The sequence below is a fragment of the Erpetoichthys calabaricus genome, chromosome 4, assembly GCF_900747795.2.
Source record: "Erpetoichthys calabaricus chromosome 4, fErpCal1.3, whole genome shotgun sequence".
NCBI classification, from domain to species: Eukaryota; Metazoa; Chordata; class Cladistia; order Polypteriformes; family Polypteridae; genus Erpetoichthys; species Erpetoichthys calabaricus.
In genome coordinates this window covers 190,530,747-190,556,929 of record NC_041397.2, presented here as the reverse complement: position 1 = coordinate 190,556,929, position 26,183 = coordinate 190,530,747, and the positions used below count along the sequence as shown (strand labels likewise).

At 36.7% G+C, this 26,183-nt stretch overlaps 1 protein-coding gene across 3 annotated transcripts in view; it reads right to left on the bottom strand.

Annotated features, from left to right (window-relative positions):
- Nucleotides 1-4,111: 4,111 nt before the first annotated feature.
- LOC114650446 (T-cell surface glycoprotein CD3 zeta chain) overlaps nucleotides 4,112-26,183 on the bottom strand; it is a 148,756-nt gene continuing 126,684 nt past the window's right edge. For 2 of the 3 annotated variants that reach the window (XM_051926234.1, XM_028800088.2), the window contains exons 4-9: nucleotides 23,536-23,580; nucleotides 17,469-17,555; nucleotides 12,455-12,484; nucleotides 10,485-10,550; nucleotides 8,226-8,267; nucleotides 4,112-5,828 (exon numbers count right to left, since the gene is read on the bottom strand). In XM_051926234.1, coding sequence (XP_051782194.1) covers nucleotides 5,763-5,828; nucleotides 8,226-8,267; nucleotides 10,485-10,550; nucleotides 12,455-12,484; nucleotides 17,469-17,555; nucleotides 23,536-23,580 — 336 coding nt within the window. In that variant the 3' untranslated portion in view covers nucleotides 4,112-5,762. The remainder of the gene's footprint in view (nucleotides 5,829-8,225; nucleotides 8,268-10,484; nucleotides 10,551-12,454; nucleotides 12,485-17,468; nucleotides 17,556-23,535; nucleotides 23,581-26,183) is intronic. The other variant, XM_028800090.2, reaches the window with a different exon arrangement.

Sequence of the window (26,183 nt, the reverse complement as noted above, 5' to 3'; positions counted from 1 at the left end):
GCACCCTTTTAACTCTTTCAGGGCAGATGTTGACTTTTGTCAACAGGGAGGGACTGTTGGCGATGATCAACTGTAAACGGTGACAAATCTTGCCATTACATTTTTGTTCCATTGTATTTGGTAGAAGGAATGTTAGCTTTGTTGGTTTGACAGAGATTCCTTTGCGCTTGCGTGAGTAGCGAGGAGCAAACGACGGCAAAAATGGCATCAACATCTGGCGAGAGATTGAAGCGCATGTGTAAAGCAAAATACTCCGTGGACGACGTTTTGCCTATTATCGCTGAATTGGATTGTTGATACCAGTGATCGAAAGCAAATGTGAGGTACTGGCATCAGCTGATTGGTCCCCAGCTGATTGTGGCGCTGAACAGGTTTGTGTAGCTGACACACCTATGGCAACGATCGCCTGGGAGGACCACCATTTACAATGACGAGAGGTGCAAACCAGACTACGATGCACTGCAACTACTATGTGAAGATAGCCCGGCAGCTACCCTGCTGCCCGTGAGTGGCTTGAGCCACGAGAGAGCGAACTGGTGGCCACCACATGAAGCAACAGATGTTTTATGTTGATTTATGTGTAAAACCATTGCTTTGTGTGCTCTTCAAAAAACTGCGTTGCTTGGAAAGTAATATTCAGCCCTCAAAGAGTTAAAATAGTTTGGTTGACTCCACAATCTTGGACAATGCGCTAACCTTTGACCTTTATTCAGTTGCACCTATGGTGTATTCACATGCAACCTACTGTATGAGGCCACGTCTCCTAGCAACAAGTCACTACTTCTTAGCAATCATTGTCCAGAATGGCAGCACCACTATACAATAAGCAGGAAGGTCAAAACTAAATGAATAAATATAACAAAAATATTAACAAATTATTACTAAATAATAATTTATACACAGACACTAAGGACTAATTTTTCAAGCTTCAAAATGGTAGCAAATGTTAGCAATGCCAAGTCATATCAACTGTACTGCCAGGCTATGACTACACACTGTTCTTTCTTGTGACCAGTTGTCTTACCATTGCATTGTGCAGTCAACACCAGGTCAGCTTTACACAGGATAAGAAACTCCCCTGACAGGGGGCACAACTGTGACGTGCCATTATCTCACAAATGCAATACGTCACTGTTTCTTTTCACTTAACAGCCTGTCCGTTCCCCGATTTGTTCAAAAAGAAACGGGAAGAGAACAAAATGAAAATAAAATAGGAAGAGACACTTGGGCAGCATCTCGCCAGAGTTCTTTCAACTTTCCGGTCTTTTTGAGTCCACACCTACAAGAGCGAGGCTTTCCTTGATGTCATGTTGAAGTTGTTTCTAGTTTTCACATTGTCCACTTTGTGTCTCCTTGTGGTCTCACTGGTTATTCCTCGTTGCTGTTGTCATCCTGTATTTAGGGATGCTTAGACTGTAATAATATTAAAGATGCTTGAAAAAGGCATGGCATCTACAGTGTCCCAGAGACTGGCTTGTTAAACCTTCATACTCACCAAGTGATAGCAATTGAGCTGAGATCTCGGCTTTGTGTGTGAATGTATATTAGTTGGCCAGACAGTCTGTTTAAACCAATTCTGTTCATATATCATAGTGACTTATTGATTATTTTCCAGAATCCAGCCATCAGACCACATGACTTCTTGATAGGACAAGACTATTTTAGTTCCATACAGTCCCCTACCAGCTGGGATATATAACCTATTTTGTCCTGAGAGCAATACACAGTAATCCTCAGGGGGGTGCTAAAACAGTTTCTCACTAGAGACTGGCCCCATCTGTGACAACAATGCTAAGCCGTTATTTAGGATCTATTAAAGGTAACAACCCAAAGACGACTGTTTCATCTCAAAGTGGAGGAAAGTCCTAGACAAGTCTCTAAATGGAAAATTTATAAGGCTGTGTGAGTCCCAAGGGTTTGTGCTAGCAGGAGAACAGAACAAGGATCTCCAACTCACGATGGAAATGAAAGTGAAAACAGCCTCTAAGCCGGACTAGGCTCCTTTTCATATGCAGCGTACTTTAAAGAGGCTAAAAATAAACCAATGGCTAATGTAGCACTAGACAGCAGCATTTGTGCAATTTGGAAACTGCAGTCTCAAGTCTTTACATGTGCCTCCAAACTGCCCACCTATACACAAGAATCAGTTCTATCTTATGATCATCATATTTCACTTTTTTGACACTTTATTTAGTGTGATCGAGATAAATGTTTATTGTAGAATAGACTGACAGACAGATCTTTATTTGTCCCCTTTTTACAGAAGCTCTTTAAATAAATAAATGCATAAATAGATGTATATGTGTATATAATATAATATAATTTCCCCACACCAAAATAGTTAAAAAGAAAGAAGACTTCTGACTTGGCAGTCCCATTTCCAGTGAGGCTATGCAGACGTGTTGTTGTTGGTATAAAGGAGCCCCATTAGCGTTTCTTCACAAACTTCTGCTGAATAAGTTGTTGGTTGAAAGTCCTCAGTGTTTGTGTGTCAAAGAGAGGATGTGCAGCTTTGTTCATAATAGCATAGTGTTATATTTTATATAACACCATCCTGTAGCAAACACTATTCCACATCAATTTGCACGTAAACATCTACTGTGTGAATGCTTTCATGTATTTATATGGTTGTTGTACTGGCAAACTGGTTGAGATGCTGAAGGTCAGAGGTGAGCACTAAGCTGACCGCCTTCTAGTTTCAAGTCCAGTTTCTTGGCCAGCCTTTCTACAAAAAAAGAGAGGAGAGCAGGCTAGCTACTGTTGAGGTTGAAGTACCGAGTAAAGAGTGGATCAGACCAGAGAGGGCCAGTTTGGATTACTGTTTTGTAGTCCATAGTTCTCCCTCTGGTTATTGGGCCATTGAACTGCACCATTTTTTTCCTGCTGTTATATATACTGTGCTTCTATTATTATGAACAAGAAATGGTACAATATTGCAAACTAATAATGCAGATGATGGACGCAGGTCCAGTGTCCTGGGTTTGAATTGCAGTGCCTGCATGTTGTCTATGTGGGTCTTGTAAATCCTTGGGTTCACCTCCCAAGATGGGCAGACTGGTTAATTTCTGATTCCCAGCAAGCTGCACGTGAGTAGACCCTGCAGTAGTCTGGTGCCATGGCCAGGGCTAATACTCTGTCCAAAAATGCCTTTTTTTATGTTATTTACCCCATATACTTTGTAGTGGTAGCTGAGGAATGAGTTTTTAACTCATGTTTTTATGGAGAGGTTACATATTGAAGATTCAAACTCAACAGAACCCTGTGGTGACCATTTCTGAACAATGGCAAATAATGTTGTTAATGTTCATGACAAAAGACAAGAAAAAAGTCTGGCATGATTTATGCCGCATAATCTACATGTCCTTTATCCATTTGAATGGTTAAACTGCAAAATGTGTGCCTTTTTTGCTAAAACATCATTAACAGTTACTTCCTGAAAACAACGGAAGACAGGATTCTTGACTGATGAATGAAGAGAAGAGGTGAGTCTTCAATTCAGATACACAGTATTATGGGAATTAGAACTTTCCTGTTTGCTTTCCATGTAAAATATCAGATTACACTAAAAACGTGTTTTAGGCTGGAGTAACTCAAAAGATGAAAACGGGGAATGGTTATAATGACATCATGATAACAAAGTGAGGCATAATCCATTTTTTCAGTAAGAAAAAGTTAAGGAAGCAGCAGACATTTTATTCCACATCTAATATTTATTGCAAATAAAGATGAACACACTGCTGTCATGCAGAGAAGCATTCTTGATAACTTTGTACACACTAATTTATGATTTATAATATCTCCATGTCTCTAAGAGAGTGCATTCAATCACATTGTTGTTGAAAATAAAGCAAAACCCTTATTGTATACATCCTTTGTTTCAGACTAGGCACAATTTACAGCACAAGAAAAAGCTTCTCATAGCCCGGCAGTCCAGATAACACCATTGAAATCAAAAAACCATTAATTACACTTAATTGAAAAATCTTGCATTTAAATGATCCAGTTAGGCTAAATAAATGAGTTCTTAATGCACAAGTGCCAAACTTATTGTAGCTGTTTCTGCTTGAATATCATCTAATTATGTAATTACATGTTGGCTATTTTTTTTTAAATTATTTTAATTTCCATTGTTACACTGTGTAATGATTGACATGTGTAGACGGCTGCTTTTCATGGGCAAAAGTAATGAGTCTGGCGTAAGGAATGAATGAGGAGTTTCTCGAACTCTGCACACTCGACTCTGCTTCAGCCCATTTGTGGCCCTATCAATGTATCCGTAAACCATGCTAGATCTATGGGGAAGCACGTGATTAAAACGCATTGTGAGGTTGATCAATTTTATATATATATATATATATATATATATGAAGAGGCCTGAGTTGCCTCGAAAGCTTGCATATTGTCATCTTTTTAGTTAGCCAATAAAAGGTGCCATTTTGCTTAACTTTTCTCTACATATATAAAGACACGGTAAGGTGACTGCAGGTCACCACATTTCAATAATGTGCATCATACCCTGTTATTTAAACAAGGGGCTCATGCTAAAATTAGGCCCGAGAAAATGTAAACAAAAAAAGTGCAAAAATATGGAAAGAATTGTCATCTTTTATTTTAGTCACCTTCAATGCCACTAAATAAGGATCTGTTAACGTACAGGGCAACGTAGTGAGGGGCTATAATGAAATGAGTGCAGTAATGACAGAGGAAATCAGTTTTATGGTGTATGCACTTACTTTCCTCCTACTTTCCATTAGCCTAAAATGGTTTCATTTCTTTTCTAATTTGCTATTTGTGAGTATCTACTGGGAGTAATTTATTACAGTATAAAGTGTAAAGGCTGCAGATCAAAAAAGTCTTCAATGAAACATCAAATACAAACCTGTCATGTTCAATACTTAAGGGACAAAAAACACGTCTAGAATATTTAAGGTGTGTATTGTTTTTCCAGTTGTTCGGACTTAATTGTCAACCAGTCTGTTTGCGTAATGCAACGGAGTCTGAAGTCTGCTTGCTCATCTGAGTGCCCTTAGCTTAGCCGGGTAGGCTGCTGCTTCCTGACTTTGTGGTTCAGAGTGCATGGCGAGCTGCTTCATGTGAAGACGAGAAACGGAGAGGGATGGGGGTCTTCACTCGTATAGAAATGTATTTTATGTATGTATAAAAACATAACTGTGTGTATACAGTATAATTGTCAATATTGTACCTCTGTATAGATATCATGTGCATGTACATACTTATTCATATTCATTTAGTATATACCATAAATTTAAAGTAAGGCTAAGGCCCCATAATCTACTTAGCAATAAATTTGTAAATATATCTAAAATGTGCACACAAATGGATCAATTTATTCTACTATGCATATAAAACCACTTTTTAAAATATATTTTTATTTTCAATTATACAAATACTAATTTTCTAATCTGGTTGTTTAACTTTGTGGTTTAATGAATTTATTCAAGAAAAATACAAATATTCCAGACTCTCCGACAACATTTTTTTCATATTCAGAAGCCGCTATAAAGAAAGGCGTATCTTTTAAAGACAATTGGAAAAGGAGAGTTACAAGAGGGACTGTACATCTTAAGGTAGAAATAACTGAAAATATTTATTTTAGGTAAAAGTAGACAAATTTCCGTTTAACCAGTTCCTCTAAGATGTGTGTTAAAGAAACGTTTCTAAGTTACCCCAGAATATCATTCAGCCAAGCATTGTGTTTATCACATCAGCCTCCATCAGCTGCTGTCCTCGGTGAGCCACTCTTAGCGTGGTGGCAATGGCTGCATCTGCAAGGCGTCATATGTATCCTTGGTTGCTGCACTCAGTCCCTGTGGGTGGAAGGGAAAAATTTACTCGAATACTGCTTTAGATTCCTCTTAATTCTTACAAAAAAAAAAATTAGAAGATTCAATTGTGCCCAAATTAGTAAAAATAGTGGTGAAAGTGAACTTCACAATGAACGGCTTCATAGTGCTCTCGCTTTTAGTCTCATCGGCACACGCACTTTCCAAAGGTCTCAATGTTTTTGTTTTGGTTTTTTTTAATCCTGAGACATTGTTACTTTCTCATGTATGAAGTATTGGGAAAGTATTGTCATCGTCCAAAGATTCGATGGTAACGGTAACCCGAGTGCGCTTTCACTTACGTCAACCAAATTTTGCTTTCAAGAATTAGGTAAAAAATGTAGATTTCTATCAACTTTTGGGCTATTTCCACTAACAGGAAGTGGTACTTTACCTTTTATTCATGCAGCTGTATTCAACTTTACTTTTATAATAATTGCACTTTTATATTAATTGTTTTATAATAGTTATTAATTTTATTTGATTTGTTGTTGATGGGTCTTTAATGTACATAATATAAAAATATAATCATTTTATTGCGGTTTACTCCTCAAATATCCATCCCCATGTCTGAGTATAGGAGAAAGTCTGGAGGAGACCACTCCTGATTTATTTATTTTTATTATTTTATTATATATTCAGGTGAATATATAGTAGTGTGTATTAATGGGTGAAGCTTCTGCTCCAGGGTGGTCAATGCTGATTCTTGAAGGTCCCCCCAATGGTCGCAGATTTTCATTCCAGCATATTCCTAGTTTTTGATTTTATTGATTTTAATAACAAATAACATTCCATACAAATAAGTCAAGTTTTATGAGACTTGGTTCAAAACAAATCAATCCGACCCCTGAGAGAGAGCATGGCCGGCACAGTAAAACTAAGTAAATAGATAAATTAATAAATGTTTTTAACCAAACCTGATGTTATTTCACTGTTCACACTTCTCTTTCATCAATCCAACAATTCCTATTAGCATTTATTAACTTTAAAAAAAATGTATGTTTTCCTATTTTGCTTATTTAACATTTTAATTTCAGATTTTTTTCTAAAATGTGTTAAATTATTTGCAAATAATGAATAAAATTGAAATTGTGGTAAGGTAACTTCTACTCTTCAGGTATCCTTTGCACCAAGTTTACAGCTGTTTACTTGCTAGTATTTGAACATAATGAATAATCTCTGCTACAAATGACACTTGTTTGACAATGTGGACTTTTTAAGATTTCATTTTATATTCCTAACAACATTATAATGTTTTTGTTTTTTACTTATAATATTGATGTACTTTAACATTTTGATGTATCTTTTCCATTGTTACAACTCAATTTGTTCATTTTTTCTCCATTGTTAGTCTTTAAATATTGACCATTACCAGCAACGATAAGTGAGGAGGTGCCCCCCTGACGTCCTGCTTCCCCCTCCGCTGGGTCCGCAGTCTATGTCTCGAATTAACACGAATAAATTGCTCCTGCAAGCAAATTCTGATACTTAATGCGATGAGAGAAGTTGCAAAATCAACTGCAATGTTCAAGCAAATTATGTATGTATATATATATATATATATATATATATAAACATATACAGTACATATATATGTATGTGTACATATGTGTATGTACAGTATATGTATGTGTATATACAGTTAGGTCCATAAATATTTGGACAGATAACTTTTTTCTAATTCTGGTGGTGGATGAAGGAATTGTGTTAAAAATAATGCTTTAGTTGCCTCACATTTTTATGAAATCGTTTTGTTCACCCCACTGAATTAAAGCTGAAAGTCTGCACTTCAGCTGCATCTGAGTTGTTTCATTTAAAATTCATTGTGGTAATGTACAGAACCAAAATTAGAAAAAAGTTGTCTCTGTCCAAATATTTATGGACCTAACTGTATATGTGTATGTATATATGTGTATATGCATATATATGTATGTATGTGTATATATATGTGTATATGTATATGTGTGTATATGTATGCATGTATGTATGGAAGCTGTGCAGCACTTTGGTCAAGTGTTGTTGTATTAAATGTGTTCTAAAAAATAAAATTGACTTGAATGCTATTTTCCACTTGTTTCATCATTAGGAAGCAACAATTTAAATAATAAAGGTGTTTCAGAATAAAAAAGCAAAATCAGGGAGTTGTTGTTAGATTTCTCTCTCTTGTGGTTTAACAGCCATTTTCTGGTTTCACACAAGTAGGCTGGTTGCCCCCTTTAGAGAGGGTATTGCAGCAAAGATTTTCACAGCCAGATGTCATGACAAATGGCAACCTCCTTTAGTTGATTTTTAATGTTAAGCAAAACAATTCACGCCAAATTGAATTTGCAGCAAATCCCGATAATGACTAATGATAAAAGTAGTAATTCTTCGATATCTTACCTGGTACACTTGATCCGTTCCACCTTTTCCTCTGCGTCTCTGCTAATTAAAAAGTAAAAACAAGTTCTTAGAATGAATCACTTTAATTTAAGAAAAAAAAGAAAATTACAATGAAAAGAAGCACCACAGTGATGCTGATGTTAGTTCTGTGGCTGTGTACTTCCAAAGACAGTCGACTCAATCTAGGCCTGGTCTGAATGGAGCTGTGTTTTTTTTCTCTGTGTACCCCAAGTGTTCCTTCTGTATCTGAAAGTGTTACTTGATAACTGGTGCCTCTGGATCAGTCTGCTATGTGTGTGTGTGTGTGTGTGTGTGTGTGTGTGTGTGTGTGTGTGTGTGTGAGAGAGAGAGAGAGACAGAATGTAGTTAGGTGGATGCTTAATGAAAAAGTGCTGTGAGTAACCAGAAGAATGTAACATCATAAATGACATCCATCCTTGAATGCCTTTTTAGCATATCCATCTGCTGTTCTTGTAGTTCAAATAATGTCATCACTTGGTCATGCAGTGAATTTCTATGATTATGTGAGGAAAACTGAAGTTTATCCTGACAATAGAGATGCAAAAAGTAACATTGGAAAGTGTATCCATACATACTGAAGCAGAATAAAATTTTATGGACTTCAAATAAAGATGTTGATAAATATGGTATAGGTTTAGACCCGAAAAAAGGAAAATTTAAACCCTCTGAAAAAACTTTTTTATACAAAGAATAAGCTTGAACAAACTGAGGGCAGCTTTGCTGTTGTATATTCAAAATTTTCATAGTTTAAAACTTTATATTAATTGTCTATAACTTTACTGTGCATATCAAGATCTTTACTTAAAGGCGTTTTAGCTTTCTAAAATCCTAAATGATCATCAGTATTTAATAAGGTTTGTTTTGTTTATTATTCACTTTTTCATTATAGTAGACCAGAAGTTCATCTGTGTAGGTAAAGAGTTTTTGTGTTTTTGTGTTTTTTTATTTCTCAATGTGAGTTTTGTTCCTTTCCTTCATGACATCTACTTATGGAACTGATTAGAGAAAAATAATGGGAAATGTTGCCCCCTCTTGGCAAAAAAAGGTAAGGATTGCAGCCCTCAGTATTCCCTTGTTTATATAGGATCGTTATTACATGCACAGGTGATTTTTTTTGCATCCCATAAAAAATAAATAAATAAATCTTATTTTATGTTACCATGCTAAAAGTGCTTCACGAATATTCAAAAGGGTACAACAGAAACAGAAGCACAGAAAAAGCTCGACAGACAAATATGTTCTGTAGTTATTCTCACTTACTGCAAGTAAGAATGTCCGTGTATTCTGTATATGTGACAGCAATGAGCCTATAAACTATAAATATCACTGAATTGATGCCAGTATCAAAGTATTCAATACATAATAATATATATATAGTTCTGAGTTATAACAAAAAAGAGGAATAATATATAAGGTACTGGAAGTCAAAAAAAAAAAAATAATAACCTAGCATTTGGACATACCAGGTACCATCATAAGCAAAAAATGGTGAACTGACAGAAATGGTCAGAATGTCCGAGTAAGTTAAATGCCTTCCTGAGCAGTGCGGATTTTTAGCTGTCTTTTAAAAGAACTCATGGAGCCAAAGTGCAGGTGCTATAATAGATGGAGGCTCAGTCACCTTCAGAGCACAGGTTAGGTTGAGGTGCTTCAGTATCAGTGGACCACAGTGAGTGAACAGGACTGTAGAGCTGCAGGAGGTAACTGATGCCGTCCAGTGCAAGGCTTTATAGATTAGCAATGGGACTTTTTCACGTTGAACACAAAGCCACAGACGACTAAGCAGATCAGGTGGTATGAGCTCATGGCCGAGGGCCTCAGTGAGGAGTTTTATATCTGAGGTTTGAACCAAATGAATTAGAAGAGAGGTATTTACAGTAAGTCAATGTGGAATATGATGAAAGCAAAGACAGGATTCTCAGTTTCATAAGAGCAGAGGAACAAGAGTAACACTAGGAAGGCTGCAGAAGTAGAAGTAAGAAACTTTCTTAATGTGATTTACAAAAGTTAGATAAGTAAGGGAGGGATCAGAAATGACAAAAAAAATTTTATTTTTTGTAGAAGACAAAGCTATGATAGTATCATCATGCAGACTGAGTGAAAATGCATTCATTTTCTTAAGCTGGGCTTTAGCTCAGATTAGCAGGATTTTTATTAAAGTTTAATTTAACCAGTTATGCTCCATCCGGTATTTAATTTCTTCAGTAATTTTGACAGTAAAATAATGCAAATTATTACCTCCTGATTTTGTTTCTGTAGTCCAATCTCACTGTAGGCATCAACAGGACGGTCCTTTTTCAAAGACTTAAAACAAAAAAGAAAAGTTACATTTTGTCACATCTAAAGCATTTTAAAGTCACTAATTTCCTTTGTAGGACTTATTCATAATCTAACTGACAGATTTCTATCATAATTGTATGCCCGTTGATGGTTTATTTCCATGAATGTGAATTTAATCTCCTCCATGAATGGCAAAGATAAACCCTGTTCATCCAAGCAACTACATGGCACTAGGGCTCAAAGGCAGGTGGTCTTAAGAGCTGCTCCTTTGGACATGTTGGGCCATCCAGTAAAAATATTACACTTGTGCATAACTGGCCTGTAGGTTTGTGAGTTTTAAAGTACCTTGGGGTGGGGATCACCAAGCATGTGGACACCATGATGGAGAACAACATGGCCATCCTGTGCCTGTCTGTCTATTGTTCTTTTACAAAGTCCAAGTTCAGCTAACGCACACACTTTTTACAGATGACCTTCAGCTTTACCTTTAAACCTAAGCTATTGAACTTTGTGAGCTATATTTTTTTCCAGAGTAACACAATAAATGTTGACTCGGGTCCAACACTATTGTTAGCCAAACAACTATAGCTGGGTGGTTATGATGTCATCAAAATCCAATGGCAATTTTGTTTTATTATAATTCATTGGTAAGGGTAACAATGTTTTTAAATTAAAAAATCTAATTAATGGACAATTTTTTATACAGTATTACTGAAAATAAACCGTAAAACAAAAGCAACAGAATAGACTAATGGTCGGCTATAATATGTAGACTGCACCATGGCGCCTGTGTAAAACGGAAAATTTGGGGTGTGCTTACAGCCTCAGATTAGATCAGATTTAGATTGTATTTGTCACATATACGCACACAACAGTATACGCTTAGCCAGCATCAATCTTTGGTGAGTACAAACTCAAGTTTGTGGTCCTCACATCTAAAACTTTGGTGTTTGGTGTACTAATGTCTTCAATGTAAAAATATTAGTTATTGGCTCCAGCTATTTTACACCTGCATCTTTGATTTATTACTTTCTTGGGTTTACTGTGCTATTGACTGCTGTACTGTCTGTTCCAGAGTACATTTGTTACTTTTATCCTGCACTTCTCTATCTATGTACAGTATCTGCTGAATCTGATTAGCCACATTTTAGACTTCCAAAGCCTACCAATGGCAGCACTGGGTGTAAAGCAGGAGTCAACATCATCTTGAATGTCAGTCCTTCACAGGGCATGATTGCTCCCACCAATTCAATTAAAACACCAATGAACCCAATCTGCACGTTTTTGGAATGTGGGGGAATCCATGTAGATATGGAGAGAAGGTGCACACTTCATGCAGATGAACCTGGCACTCTGGAGCTGCCAGGCCCCAATACATTCTCTATCAAATTAACTGACCTTTAATACCACTTTAGCACAGTCAGAAGGTGTTTTTAGATTGAATTTAAGTATATAATTCAAGGTAACAAATTTCTCTTCAATATAAATCACAGTTTATCACCTAAATTATTAGAATGGCCTTAACAATAGAGCAAAACTAACAGTCGACAGATTTAGCATCAGTACAGTAAATTAAAAAGAAAAAATACTAAAAAGTAAAAACTCCATGTAGAACTGATTATTGCCCTTCATTTATACTGCATGCAAAGTTCCATGAAAGGTTCTGCATGAAGAATGTACTCAATGTAGTGTATTACCATATTGAACCCTGACCCAAAGTGTTCTGCAAGTCCAGTTCCATTGTATAACTGCTTGCATGTTATTTTAAATGGCTTCATTACTTGCAACTGATCACTAACAGACAGGAATGGACCTGACAACTTTTAGCTTTATGGTCTCCCTGGATGGAATTAACAATAGTCATATTTGAAACTGTTCTAAATAAGGTTGCTTTACTTTCAGCTTGAATTAATTTGGGATGCACTTACCGTGTACAGCGTGTCACCACTTTTGCCTCTCTAAAATGAAAAAAACAGAATAAAAGGAATCAGTACACATCTGTGAACAAGGTCATGCCTGCTCAAGACTGCATTTCAGAAAATTAAAATGAATGATTAGCTGAGCCAGCCTTTGCAAGTAATGAAGAAGCCAATGTGGCCAAGCTGAAAAAGCTTGAAATGCATGATGAAGGATGAACACCACACCACACTACACCACAGTGCCGTCATATACATGGCAGTTACAGGTTCACAAAAGGCACAGTGCAGTGGGCAGCAGATACAGTATAATCAATCATTGGCACATCACTGATTTTTATGCTTTGAGCATGGGACAGATACTATATATATATATATATATATATATATATATATATATATATATATATATATATATATATATATAAAATAGGAATATTTTTTATATATATATATATTATAATTATATAAGTAAATACAGTGTATATGTGTATACAGTACATACAGAGATACAAAGGTATATAAATTCTGCGGTGGGTTGGCACCCTGCCCAGGATTGGTTCCTGCCTTATGCCCTGTGTTTGCTGGGATTGGCTCCAGCAGACCCCCGTGACCCTGTGCTTGGATTCAGTGGGTTGGACAATGGATGGATGGGTATATAAATTTCGTGTAGTATTGATGTACACAATTTTAGTATATTTCTGCATGTTACACAACACTTGCGTTTACACATGCATATAAAAGTATTTAGCCATATTTAAAATATGAGATCCTATTTGTACTATAGAACAAAATCTTTTCAAATGTAAACATCTAGTGAGGAACCAGAAAACAAGATTAAGGTTGAAGAAGTCCTTGGACCTTCTTCTTTCAATAAAGCCAGCTGGAGAGGTAAAACCTAAGCTTCTGCCAAAAAACTTGCAGTTGTTCCTGTTGTACCAGAGACGCCTGCCTGGTGATATTGATGTACTGCATTCACTTTTATTTTTTTCAAGAAGGTAAATTAGCAAAAACGCTAAGTGCAACTTTGTTTTTCGGTGTTATTTTTTTTTTTGTCTGCCACCACCTGTTTTCTGGTAGGTTTGTGTTTTTGAGATTGCGTTAGCCTTTGAAATTACAAAAACAAACCACAATTTTAGTGTGTTTGCACTCAGAAATATATACACACCTTGTGGATTTTATAGTAATTATTACAAATTTATAATCCTTTGCATAAGTATACTATGTGTGTGTGTGTGTGTATATATATATATATATAAAGAATATAGATTGTAGCTGCTGGGGTAATCTGAGTCAGAGGGGCAGTACATTTTAATGGTTGTAAAAATAAATAGAAGTAAATCAAACTGTGTTAATATACAGTTGACGGTGAAAGGTCTCTCTTTAATTGCTAATACAATTATGATAAACTCCTATGATAAACTCATAGTTGTTGAATTAAATTCTCCCTTACATAGATCATCTTGAACTGCACACACATGTCTTACACTCCTTGATAAAATTATTGAGGTGGTCTAACTTGGAGAGTTCTTTACGTGAATTTGAAACAATATTCTTTCTTCTGTGCTTCACACCTACTTTGACTACTTTTTATTTATAAGTTGCTTCACTTTAATAATATCTACAATAATGATGTTACTGATATAATGTGAAGAGACACCCCTTCTCCTAGACCTTAACATTTTTGACCCTACTATTCCAATCTGTAACTGGTATCTCAGTTCTTTAATAAATTATACATATACTGCTATTAAATTTATATCCTCATACTTTTGTTAAAACTTCTCCAGAGATTTACCATTTTACCATTTGAGATGCATACTTTAAGGGAAAAAATTATCTCTTATGCTGCACATAAAAACTAATTACAGAACTGAGTAGTGATACCTCAGTAATTTGAATACGTAAAGTTGCCCGCTACTAAGCTTTATATAAGGAGAGACTAGCATTGCAAGCAGAATTCAACTTACTGACCACAGGAGAAATTAAGCAGTTAATATTTAAGTTGTGGCGCCCTTATTACGAGCACAGGAAAAGACATAAGATTGTGGTCAGCAACTATATAGGTAGGAAGTGTGCATTGCAATCACAGAAGCTGATAATATAGAAGGAATTCAAGTCACTGAGCATAAAATACAAAGTAACACAATTAAAGAATAATAGAAAAGATGGTATACACCTCAGAATTTAAAGAAACGGAGATCCTTTTGATAAATTAGAAATGTCACAGTTTGATAAACCCTGTAGAAAGGAGCTTTAGAAACCAAAGAGGCTCCCTGAGACTCAAGAAGTGTAATGGGGTGTTTGGGATGAAAATTCTGATGGGGGATTTGGAAGAAATACTTTATCAAAAGAGGCAGAGCCATTCTGAAAAGCCATGCAGATGGTGTGTATTTGTGTGTGTGTGTGTGTGTGTGCGTGTGTGTATTTGTGTGTGTGTGTGCGCAAGTGACACCAAAAGAGATGGAGAGAGTAGTCCGCAAACACTTAAAGGGCCAAGCCTATGACATCCGTTCCTCTGCTTAAATCCACTGGCCTGAGTACTTGGATGCTTATACGTCTTGAGATTCTAAACTTGGGTTGGCTCATGGAGTTTCAGAAAGGGAGTGGAGAATATTTTGGATCTGACTCAAGTGAGCGCTGTGAGGTAGATTCAGTTTCATGAATGTGTAGGCAAGAGATATGGCAAGAAAACCGATCATTGAAGCTTTATGTGCCACACAAGACTGAAATGGCCGCCGCAGCAGAGGGAGATTTCTGTGAGGGGGAGACTCTGTGTTTCACAATTTATTAGACCACCAGTACCAATGATGATCTGAATGTTCGACAAAAAAACAATCAAACAAAATAAAAGTCTATCATTATACTGTTATGCAGTTACAACCACCAAGTATTAAAATACATCTCAACATCAAATAGTCAACCACCAGAAGCAGAAATGCAAATGCATATTCATATATTTCCCATATTAAGTCAATAGGCAAAGTGCTAAATAGTATTGTGTATTCATAACAGTGTGATGTACAAGTCATGCACCCTTTAAATTGTGTTACAAAAAATGAACCAATGGGTCTCAGAAAAAGAAAGTGTCACTACAAAAAATGATTTTTCTTGATAAGGAATTAAATTAAGAATATTGTGGAAAATTGAAAAATTAAATTATGGCAACTAAGTCGACTTTCCTATAAACATTTTAACAATACATTAAATTACTGAGATACGTTATTTACTTATTTCATTTCTGCTAGTTAAATTGGTGGTGGTGTGTGCCCCTACTTGACCCACATGCAGAGATGGAAAGGTTGCAGGCCTAGCAGAATTTTGTTTAAAAAAAAAAAAAAGAAAGAAATGAAGTCCATTAATACCTTTCTTTGAGGAAGCTAACAAAGAAACCGTTAAACATTATGTCAGGCATCAATTGTGGTATTTTTCAAAAAAATAAAACCTATTAAAATGTGAATATTACAGATCAATTTAATTACTTTCAGCAATGTTGAAATTATGGCAAAGACATTGGCAAAATAATGTAAAGTCTTTCTATAAGTAATAGTAAATGAGGTTTGTTAAATGAAGGCAAATACTATCAAACCTACAGCAAATATTTATTGAACTATTTCTATGGCCATTGATGGCTGAAAGGGAATATTTTTTTACAGTACTATGCAAATTTATGTGTGTAATTTCTCCACTAAACTGTTTATGTTGTAGCTCTGAAGCATCTGTATATGTAAACACTATAAAATGACATGGCTGCCCTCTGTCACCAGTGCTTTTTGCAATTGCTCGTGAATCCCTCGTGATCTGTATTTAGAAACATGCAGATCCTTGGTGGACTGTAAGAGATGGACTTGAACAAAAAAGTATCTTTTCCTGCAGGTAACATAGTACCTTATATTAGAGATACATTTTTGTTATTACCCAGGTATATTAGGTATACCGGAGGAATTCCATAGAATTTCTGGGTTTAAGATAAAATTGATCAAGAACAGATTTTTCCCAGCCAGAAAAGTCCATTTCAGTTCTAATTTGGTCAGTTTCATCTGATTGTTTCAGGACAATTTAAATATCTACAAATTACAATTCCAAACAGAACTTTAAAGACCTGTTTAAATGTAATGTGTTAAATTAGAATATTAATAAATGGTATCTCCTAACCTTAAATTACTCAATTGAAATAACACTGCTAAAATTAACACCTTTTTATTTGTTTCTTATATCTTTTTCAGAGTCTTCTTGTAATACAATAAATCCTTTAAATATTGAAGAAGAACTGAGAGGATCTTTAACCAGAAAATAAGGTTAAATCTTAATCTACTTATGCGTGTAGAGGTATACTGTATGCTGCAAAGGTATAGGTGGAATCTGTGACTTGTTTGTGATCAAGTGAGATACATTTAGAACACAATTCTGTACACCTATGGGTTACGTTTGTACCAGCAAACTTCCTACAGAGTGTGGTTTAAGGGCGTGGGACTCATGTTGTGTTTCATCTGTTGACATTTTCCACTCTGACATGGTTTCTGTGTGAAGATGATATCCCTACCACTACCACCACTAAACACCCAAACCAAAGGCTCAGGTGTGCAAATAGTTGAAATGGTTATATATAAAAAAAAAAAAAGAAAAGCTGTAAAAAAAATAATAAATACCTGATTCAGCAATACATAATTGTAGGACTTAAGGATTTGCGCCTCAAAAGCTATCTTACTGCACTCTGATTCCCCAACCAAATATTTCACAGTGGGTTTGACCTCCACACTCTTGGATACCAACTACTTGGTTCGTTGAATTCTAGTGTATAATCTTTCTATTCATCCATTATATAACTCACCTATCAAGGCTGCAATCACAGGGAACACAGAGCACAAGGCCAAGTCCAGTGCAGGACCGAGTACTTGACGTTTATGAAAACAAGCGCCCATGAACTCTGTTGACTATTCCAATCATGTTTGTCCGTAGCGATGAGTGCTGAACCAATGACCATAAAAGGAAGTGACCAGTTGACATGTTTAGGTAGCACACTCACCTGTTTCTTCCCACCACCTGCCTCCAGATCACGATTACGTGGACGGCCAGGTTCATCATACACTTCCACTCTGTTTCTGTCCAAATCCTGTTTGGATAAAAATAATAGTTTGGCATTTATAAAACTAACCACTTTTGACATTTTCTAAAACCTCTTTAGGAATATGACTCAAAGTCGAGCAACCTTCAGTAAAATATATACTGGATAGTATTAATTGGATAATTTTAGAATGTACTCATACCATACATACTTACATTGTGACTATGTACAACAATAATAATTGGTCATGGATTTTATAGCATTTTTGCATTGACTTTCTTTAAAAAAAATTATGGTTTCTTCATACCAGCAATGAAAATTCCTTGTCAAACACTACTTGGTATCTCATATTAATTTTCCAGAATTATTTTTTGGATACGTGGTACTACGATGCCGAACATGTCAGAGCTGGCTTCAAATTTTGGCCTGGTCACCATTAGTGAGGAGTGAAACAGCCAAGTTTCAATCTGCATGTCACAAAACTGACACTAAAATCAGTTTTGCTGGAGATTTCTCAGTTGTGAAACGTGACTCACTATAAATAGTTTATTGGGGGGTTTTAAAAGTTTTTTTTGGCTCTAAAGCATTAATGTTGCTTCCTAAAGCCTCATTCACACTTCGGTGTTTACCTGTGTTTTTTTTTTTTTTTTTTTTTTTTTTTTTTTGGCAATTGTCTGTGAACCAGTAAAATCAAATCTATTAATGCCCCTTGTTCATAATACTGCAGGCGTGCAATATTTTTTTATCATTAAATGTGACATGCTGTGTATTTTCTATACCAAGACCCACCAAACGCACCATCGTGCATATTACTGTGTTTTCTCACCAGGAAAACTCACTACACCGAAAGCTGTTTACCTGCAACTACCCTTCTTGTTTCTTTATTTCTGCAGATGAGAGCTTCCTAAAGATGGGAAACTAGTAAATGTCACATTATATAAAAAGGTGATGTGGATGATTAAGTATCTATAAGCCAGTAAGCTTAACATGCATCACAGGCAAATAAGTGAAGAAATTATTATGGAGAAGATATTACAAAAACATGTTTTAGTGAACGGTCAACAATATTTTCATAAAAAATATGAACAGAATCGGTGACAAACGGCAGCCATGGTGGAGTCCCATACTCACTGAGAACAAGTCTTGCTTAACTGCTGGCAATGTGAACCAAGCTTTTACTCCACTTTTACAGGGACTGAAAATCCCGCAAAATCTGGCCCAGTACTCCATACTCCCAAAGTACCGCCAACTAGACACCCTGAGGGATGCACTAGTATGCCAAGTTCACATAACACATGTAGACTGGTAGGGCATACTCCCATGAGCACTCTACAGTCCTTGTGAGGGAATAAAGCTGCTCCAGTGTTTGGAGACCAGGGCGAAATCCACATTGCTCCTTCTTTTTTTTTGTGAATTTCCCATTGGGTTTGATAAAGTATCATCTATCCTATCTATCTATCCTATCTATCCTATCTATCTATCTATCCTATCTATCTTATCTATCTATCTATCTATCTATCCTATCTATCTATCTAAATCCGAGTCTTCCAGAAACCTGGCACAGGCCTTCCCAGGGAGGCTGAAGAGTGTAATCCCCTAAAATTGTCACACACCCTCCGGTCCCCTTTCTTTAAGCTTGGGACCACCACCCCTGTTTGTCAAAGCAGAGGCAAAGAATTTGCAAAATTAGCAAAACTGAAAGGTCTGACAAGAAAGCAGTCTTATTAAAAATGAGAAATTCAAAAGATGGTGTGGAATTTTATTATAGAAAATCACTTAAAAACTTCCTCAAATCAGCACATCATATGCATCATCAGGGTGTTAAATGTGTACATTTTTTCCAGGATATTCCCAGGGGTTTGTGTCCATGAAGGCATTGGCCAGGGGAGTGTATCAAGAACACTACAGCTGGCACCGTGCATTGTCTCGCATATGCTCTTCTACTCATTGGGTGATGTCATCTGTGGGCTTCCTCAACTCAAACTCAAGTCTGTCCCCGGCATGGAGTGCAAGTAAACAATGGTTTTCTCTAGACAAGCCAAAAAGAGAACTCTCTCGACTCTAGTGACTAACTGGGCTTCTTACATCAAGGGTGTTCCCAATGGTCTCATTCCTTTTAAGATCTGCTATATTGTAAGGGCAATTGGTCTACCAACACACCCAGCCTGTGAAGGGCACTCATGTCACATAGTGGAAGGATGGTTACTGTGTGTGTATATGAGCACTAACCTCATTGGAAAACAGCACCACAAAAAGATAACAGTGTCTCTTCAACGCACCATTGCAGTCCAACTGTCTATAACAAGCATTAATGGTGAGCAGACCTTGTAGGCAAAGGTGGCCTACAACGTGTGGGAAGTACAAGAATGATGCTATTGTTGTATACTTACTTATATTGTTGGCATCCATGTACAAATGTAGTGGTCATCAATCCCAAGGGTAAAGTCTTTGCTTATCTTGGTAATGGCTCAATGGGAGTTCACCTTAGTTGAAGTCTGTACACCACAGTTAGCTGTTGAAAGTGGTCAACAGCTGAATTCATATTGATGGTCCTACTGCTGTACCCCTCAAAGCATGGTCCCCGGCATTAAAGTGGTGGATGGTGGAAGCCACATCTCTGTGTAATGTGCTGATATATACAATGTTTAGGTCAAACAATTCTCTGATTTGCTGAACTGTATCTTTCTGATAGATGATAGAACCACCATACTCTTCTTAGTAGGTTTCCACAGTCAACTTCCATTTTTGTAAAATCATGTGTCACGATTAGTTGTGCTGAATATCCTGTTATATAAAAGCCAATATTCTGCCCACACTTAACTCACTGAGTTATTTTAGTTAAGCATTCCTCAATCATATGACCGTTCTTGGTGTGTTACACGAGGTGTTTGAGTGTTTTGAGGTCATCTTAACCTGCCTTCGTATGGTGCACAATTCTTCAGTGGTAGTCGTTGCTGTCATTGTAAGCATCTGTAACTGTCTGACAGTGTGTTTAGTGTGGAATAAAAATTACATATCTTCCACAATAGCACTGGGAGGCTGCAACGAAGCTGCATATGGAAGTGCACCACTTGTAGCTTGTGAGTTGTCCCATTCAATGGTGGGGGGGAGATCTTCAATTCTTCTTTGCAATGAGAAGGGCTTATTTGTAACATTAAGGTTGTTAGTTCATTGGACTGAGACGGGGTCACAGACATTCATTTGCATGGAGGGCTATACTGATCTGTGTCACACATTTTTTGTTTGCATCACATTGCTATTGCATAACAACCTTTTTTAAATCTGTCTATTCACAAGAGGGTGGGGGAACCCAACCAGAACTCGAGCATAATTGCAAAAGATTGACAGAAACCTGTCCAACATGCAGTAACTCATGTATGGATGAATTTCACGGTATACATGATAATACAACAGCTACAGTATGACTAGTAAATCTGAAAATAATTGTATTAGAAAACCATGTCTCTTGGGGTGGCACAGTGGAAGCGCTGCTGCCTCACAGTTAGGAGACTTGGGTTCACTTCCTGGGTCCTCCCTGCATGGAGTTTGCATGTTCTCCCCGTGTCTGCGTGGGATTCCTCGCACAGTCCAAAGACATGCAGGTTAGGTGCATTGGCAATCCTAAATTGTCCCTAGTGTGTGCTTGGTGTGTGTGTGTGTGTATATATGTGTGTGCCCTGCAGTGGGCTGGCGCCCTGCCCGGGGATTTGTTCCTGCCTTGCGCCCTGTGTTGGCTGGGATTGGCTCAAGCAGACCCCCGTGAACCTGTGTTAGGATATAGCCGGTTTGACAATGACTGACTGACAGACCATGTCTCTTTCATTAATAAAGGACAAGAGAACCCCCTTTAATACTAGAATGTGACAGAATTGTGGTAATGTGAAGAGAATTGAAATGTGAAATAGAGAACCACGTCTGCCTCTGAGTACCAATACGCTTTCTAATATATTAGTTCATGTACTGGTGGAGCAACACAAATAGACGGATTTTCTTGCATATTACAGAATCCATACTTTACAAAGACCCAATAAGAAAAGAGCAAAGTGACATGACAGCTAGGTTTATCTTTCTTTTTCATCAAGGTGCGGCAACGCGCTATCAGTGCATGCTCCCTATATGCCTTCCTTAAACACAGCCTTGTTGTTCTAAAATGAAAGGTCACAATGGAACCCTTTCTTTGACATCACTGAAAGTGTAATTTCCTGGTTGATCAGATAAAATTACTCATTTTAATATTACTTTTATAATGATTGGATTTAATATGTCAAAATGGCAAATAAAATGACTAAGTATGATTATAAATCTGTATATATTTATGTATCATTTTATTCATGATTTTATAAGCACTTCTAGCAGGGAAATACCACAGTTTTTAAGCAGCCAACCGCAAACTGAGTTTCAGTCTGAGTGGCTGAGCTTCTGAAAACGCTTCAGTCAGAACATAAACCCTGCGAAGTGCACCTGGGATTCTAGCATCCAAATACTGAATATTCAAATTAGCAGAAGTGGATGTGGTTTGCAGATGATGATCAACCTTAATCAGTTTTTTTAAAGTCAGAGTAAGACACCAGTGTTGTAGACTTGAAAAAAAAAGCCTCCATCATAAAACTTTATATATATAATATATAATGTTCAGCTTGTAATCAGAATAATAGAGAGAATGAATAAATAAATTCTTCTTAAGGTTTTTGGAGTGTGTCAAGGAAATTTACATGATAATTACTGTAGATCAGTGTGCAGGACAGACAAACTATGTATCACTCCACTTATATTACACTAGCGAAACACACAGACCCTACAGTCCCAAAATAAAAGACAAATAAAAAAACAAAGTATCCACATCTCTTTGGATAGTTTCTAAAAAAGGCTAGATTTGATGATCTTAATGATTGTCACCATGCATTTCTGTCCCAGTGTCTTTCTTGCATTCTGAATCCTGTACTTTGCCTTGCATGCCTATGGGCCCCTGCATTTGTGTACAGCTCAGGTGTGCTGTATTCAGGATTACTTGTCGTTTGTCGATATGGTTCAACATCTTGTTTTCTTAGTCTTTCTTGCTCTACATCACTTAATCACCTTCTGTGATATGGTTGATGCTCCACAGATATCACTGCTGTTCATGTTCTTACATCCATGGTGTTCGCTTGTGCGCACACTTTGCCATAATATACACCCGGCCACAGATAACTTGCCAAAGTTGCTACTATTTAAACTTTTTTCAGATTCCAGAACATATTAGTTCATAAACTTTTGATTAGCCCCAGTAGTTTGTGAGGAATCACATGACAGATGGAAAGACTCTAGCATTCTAATATATGTGAATGTGCTATTTGGCAAATTACTGGTTCACTGTATTATGAAAGATTTCTTGAGGTTGTTCAGAGTTTAAACACAATTAGATAATAAACTAATGAATGCTATCCTGGCCTATTGCACAGTTTAACCTGAGCAGTGAGAGGCAGCTGTCGGTCAACCAACACTACACTTGCTGCATATGTGGCACTCACATAGAAGACCTGCACTTAATACAAAACCCCTTACATTAGGATATAATAAGTGACTAACTGACCAGCTACAGAATAGCAGAAAATGGGGTGCTGTGGATATACAGTAGTGTTTATATTTGTTGCATTGATTAAATAGAATATTATATACTTCAGCAGAACTGTATTTGCTATGTAAATATAAAAAAATGCAAGTAAAAGAAGGTATATACCCATTTTCTTATACATGCATTTGTAATTTTCTTAATCAGTTCTTAAACTTCACAAGTACAGTATTACTGTTAAAGTACAGATATATTAAATAAAGTTCATATGGCAACAAAAATATCCAGTGATTTCATAAAATAAATGCTTTAAATACCCCCACTGCAACTAAAGCCTTGTACTTACATCATGCAGAAATGACCTTTACACTACCAAGGCCAGATATCATTAGAATAAGCACAAATAGAGAATGAGCTGCATTCTTTAAAAGACTGGCATTGGACCTTCTCACCATGTGCAAAAACAAATGTGAAACTTACTGCATACAAGCCATCTTTAGCAGGATCCTCCTTCGTCTTGCTTAGCTGCAAAAAAAGACAAAAAAAGAAAACAAATTTAGATGGATGACATGGTTGTCTGTTTTTTTCTTCAGGTTCCTAAACACTATACTTGAGGGTTTCATGACTGAATACAATTTTCTGAATAGGAGTGACAAGTATTGTTTTTGTGGTCAGTGCCGCTTCCTCCCAGCTGCAGAGACCTGACTTCAGTGGAAGGCTTTGCAATTTCTTATCTCTGTCTTTCTTTCTGCATTCTAATTTCTCCCCATATTCCAAAAATCATATGCATTAGCTTTATTTAGTGACTCTAAGATGGTCCTGAAGGAATGAATGTGGCTTTGGAAAGGCTTGCATTCCACCTGAGGTTGATGTGTCTTGCGAAACAGGCTCCAACTCCTGACATGTTTAATAAATTAGGTTCAGGAAATAGACTGATGAAAAAATGATTTATTTATTATTAAATGATTCATTTTCATTCTTACAAGGCTTACCTAGGAAAACTGAACAAGTAAAAGAAAGATGGGCAACTGTTTATACACTAAAAGTTTTAACAGCATTGATTCTCTTACGTAGCTGAGTAAATCAGTACTCTTCCAAATGATTTTCTCTTTCTACCATAGGAACAGACGAATCCACAGCTTTTGTGATGAATTGAGACCATATCAAGGTATCATTCTTTAACTTCACCTAGATTTAAATTAAAGTAAAGACATTTTAATAGGCACATGTAACGCAGAGTAAAAAGTACTCGGAAACGAAAAGAAATTGCTTTGTTAATGTTCTTTTGCTGTTGTTTCACTTTTTTTGCTGTGTATTATCTATAGCCAGCATTTCTGGAAATTGCCTGGAAAAAGGTCTTTAAATGACCAGTTTGAATTGGTTGCTTAAAAGAAGGAAGCGGCCTTCTGGCAGTATTCCTTTAAGTGTATAATCTTAGATTGGAAAGGCCAATTTCCAAACTAACAGCACTGGAAAAACGTCCTGTACTCACCATCTACCAGGTCAGATGGTTAAAGCTTGATCTGCTTGGAGAACACCACATCAGAACCAGTACGAACTATATGAGGGGCTGCAGTGGTGGGCTGGGTTGGTAAGAATTTTCAAGGACATGTAGGGACAAAGATAAGGTTTGACCTCAGCTGTATCATGCCTAAACAGGTTTGGTCAAAAACACATGAGACCTGAATGAGGGTAGTTGGCCCTACACTATGATGTCCCATTGGTTTAAAAGGTACATCAACGAAGCACAAGCCTGGAATAAATTCAGACTAATAAAGAAACTTTGAGTCTCTGTCATTCCATCCATCCGGAGGCCGTGTCGGAACTCGGAACAGAAGCCTGTCAGCTTACTAAAATGAAGAGCTACCTGGTCATCTGGGCTTACTGGATGCCTACACTTCTCCATCCAGGTTGTACTGATATTATTTGTCACACTCATTTTACTTTGCTTCTGTTTTGGGTATATTTGGGAACAGTAATTTAATTTATAATGCATGAATAAAATTGTAAACCTTTTCTCCGGCTTGTTTTTGTTTGTAACGGGCAGTTAAGTAGTATAAGTATGAGGACTATAGTGGGGATTTGGGACACTGTTCAGATCTGTGTAAGAAAGAGTCTGAAAGTGAAAACAGGATTAACCCTGGGACCCCTCCACAATAAAACATTATGCTGCACTTCACTCAATACAACAGCAATAGTTGAATTGAATAATACATTCTATCACTTTTTAACAAAAAAGTCTAAATATCAGTTTTACTGAAACTAATATTAGGTAATGCTTGTTTCTCCAGCTAAAACATAAGAACATTACAACATATTTTAAGTAAACTGAGAAGTAAATTTATGTAATTTTTCGTAGCAGGCTTGACTAATGCATGTGCTTTATGGGCTACTCAAGTATTATTTTTTTGTAGCTTTGAACGAGTTTAAAATGGTAATGCAAAGACCATCACACAAACTTTTAAATAGGACTGCATAACATATTTGCTTAAGTCTTTACACCTGCTTCCAGTTATGTTTAGGGTGAGTTTTAAAATTATTTTTCTATTATGCACATCTTTATATGGCTTGGGCCATCTTTAACACTAGAATTACCACAGCCAACGAAAAAACTCGTAAATCCGGCCCACCTTAAATCCCTTCGCACCTCTCAGTCAGCCTCTTTTGTCTTGTAAATGTGTCGATAAGCCCAAGCAGCAAGCAGCCTGCTATACCATCCCCACCCCCAATGCCTCAGAACGGGCAAGAAGTTCTCCCAGTTCCTGCCTTGATTGATTATCTGGGAGTGAGTGACCCAGAATTGTAAGGGGAAATAATTTGTGTTTTGTGTCTACAATAATCTATGTAAACACATCGTTAAAACAGAAACATTGTTCATGTTTTAGTAATAAATGACAAAATGTAGACATGATCTGTAAATGAACTGTCAGCTGTAAATGTATGGCATTAGTAAAAGTTAGCTTTTTTTAGTCTTATTCTCTCAGTCACATTCTCGCTCTCCCTCGACCCCCATCCCCTTTCTGATCTGACTCTAACTAACAGCGCCAGTATAAATTCACACCCGATCTGATGCTGTTCATTTTCACATAATATTGCATTAGTGTGACGATGTTTTCTGCTTGGTACTA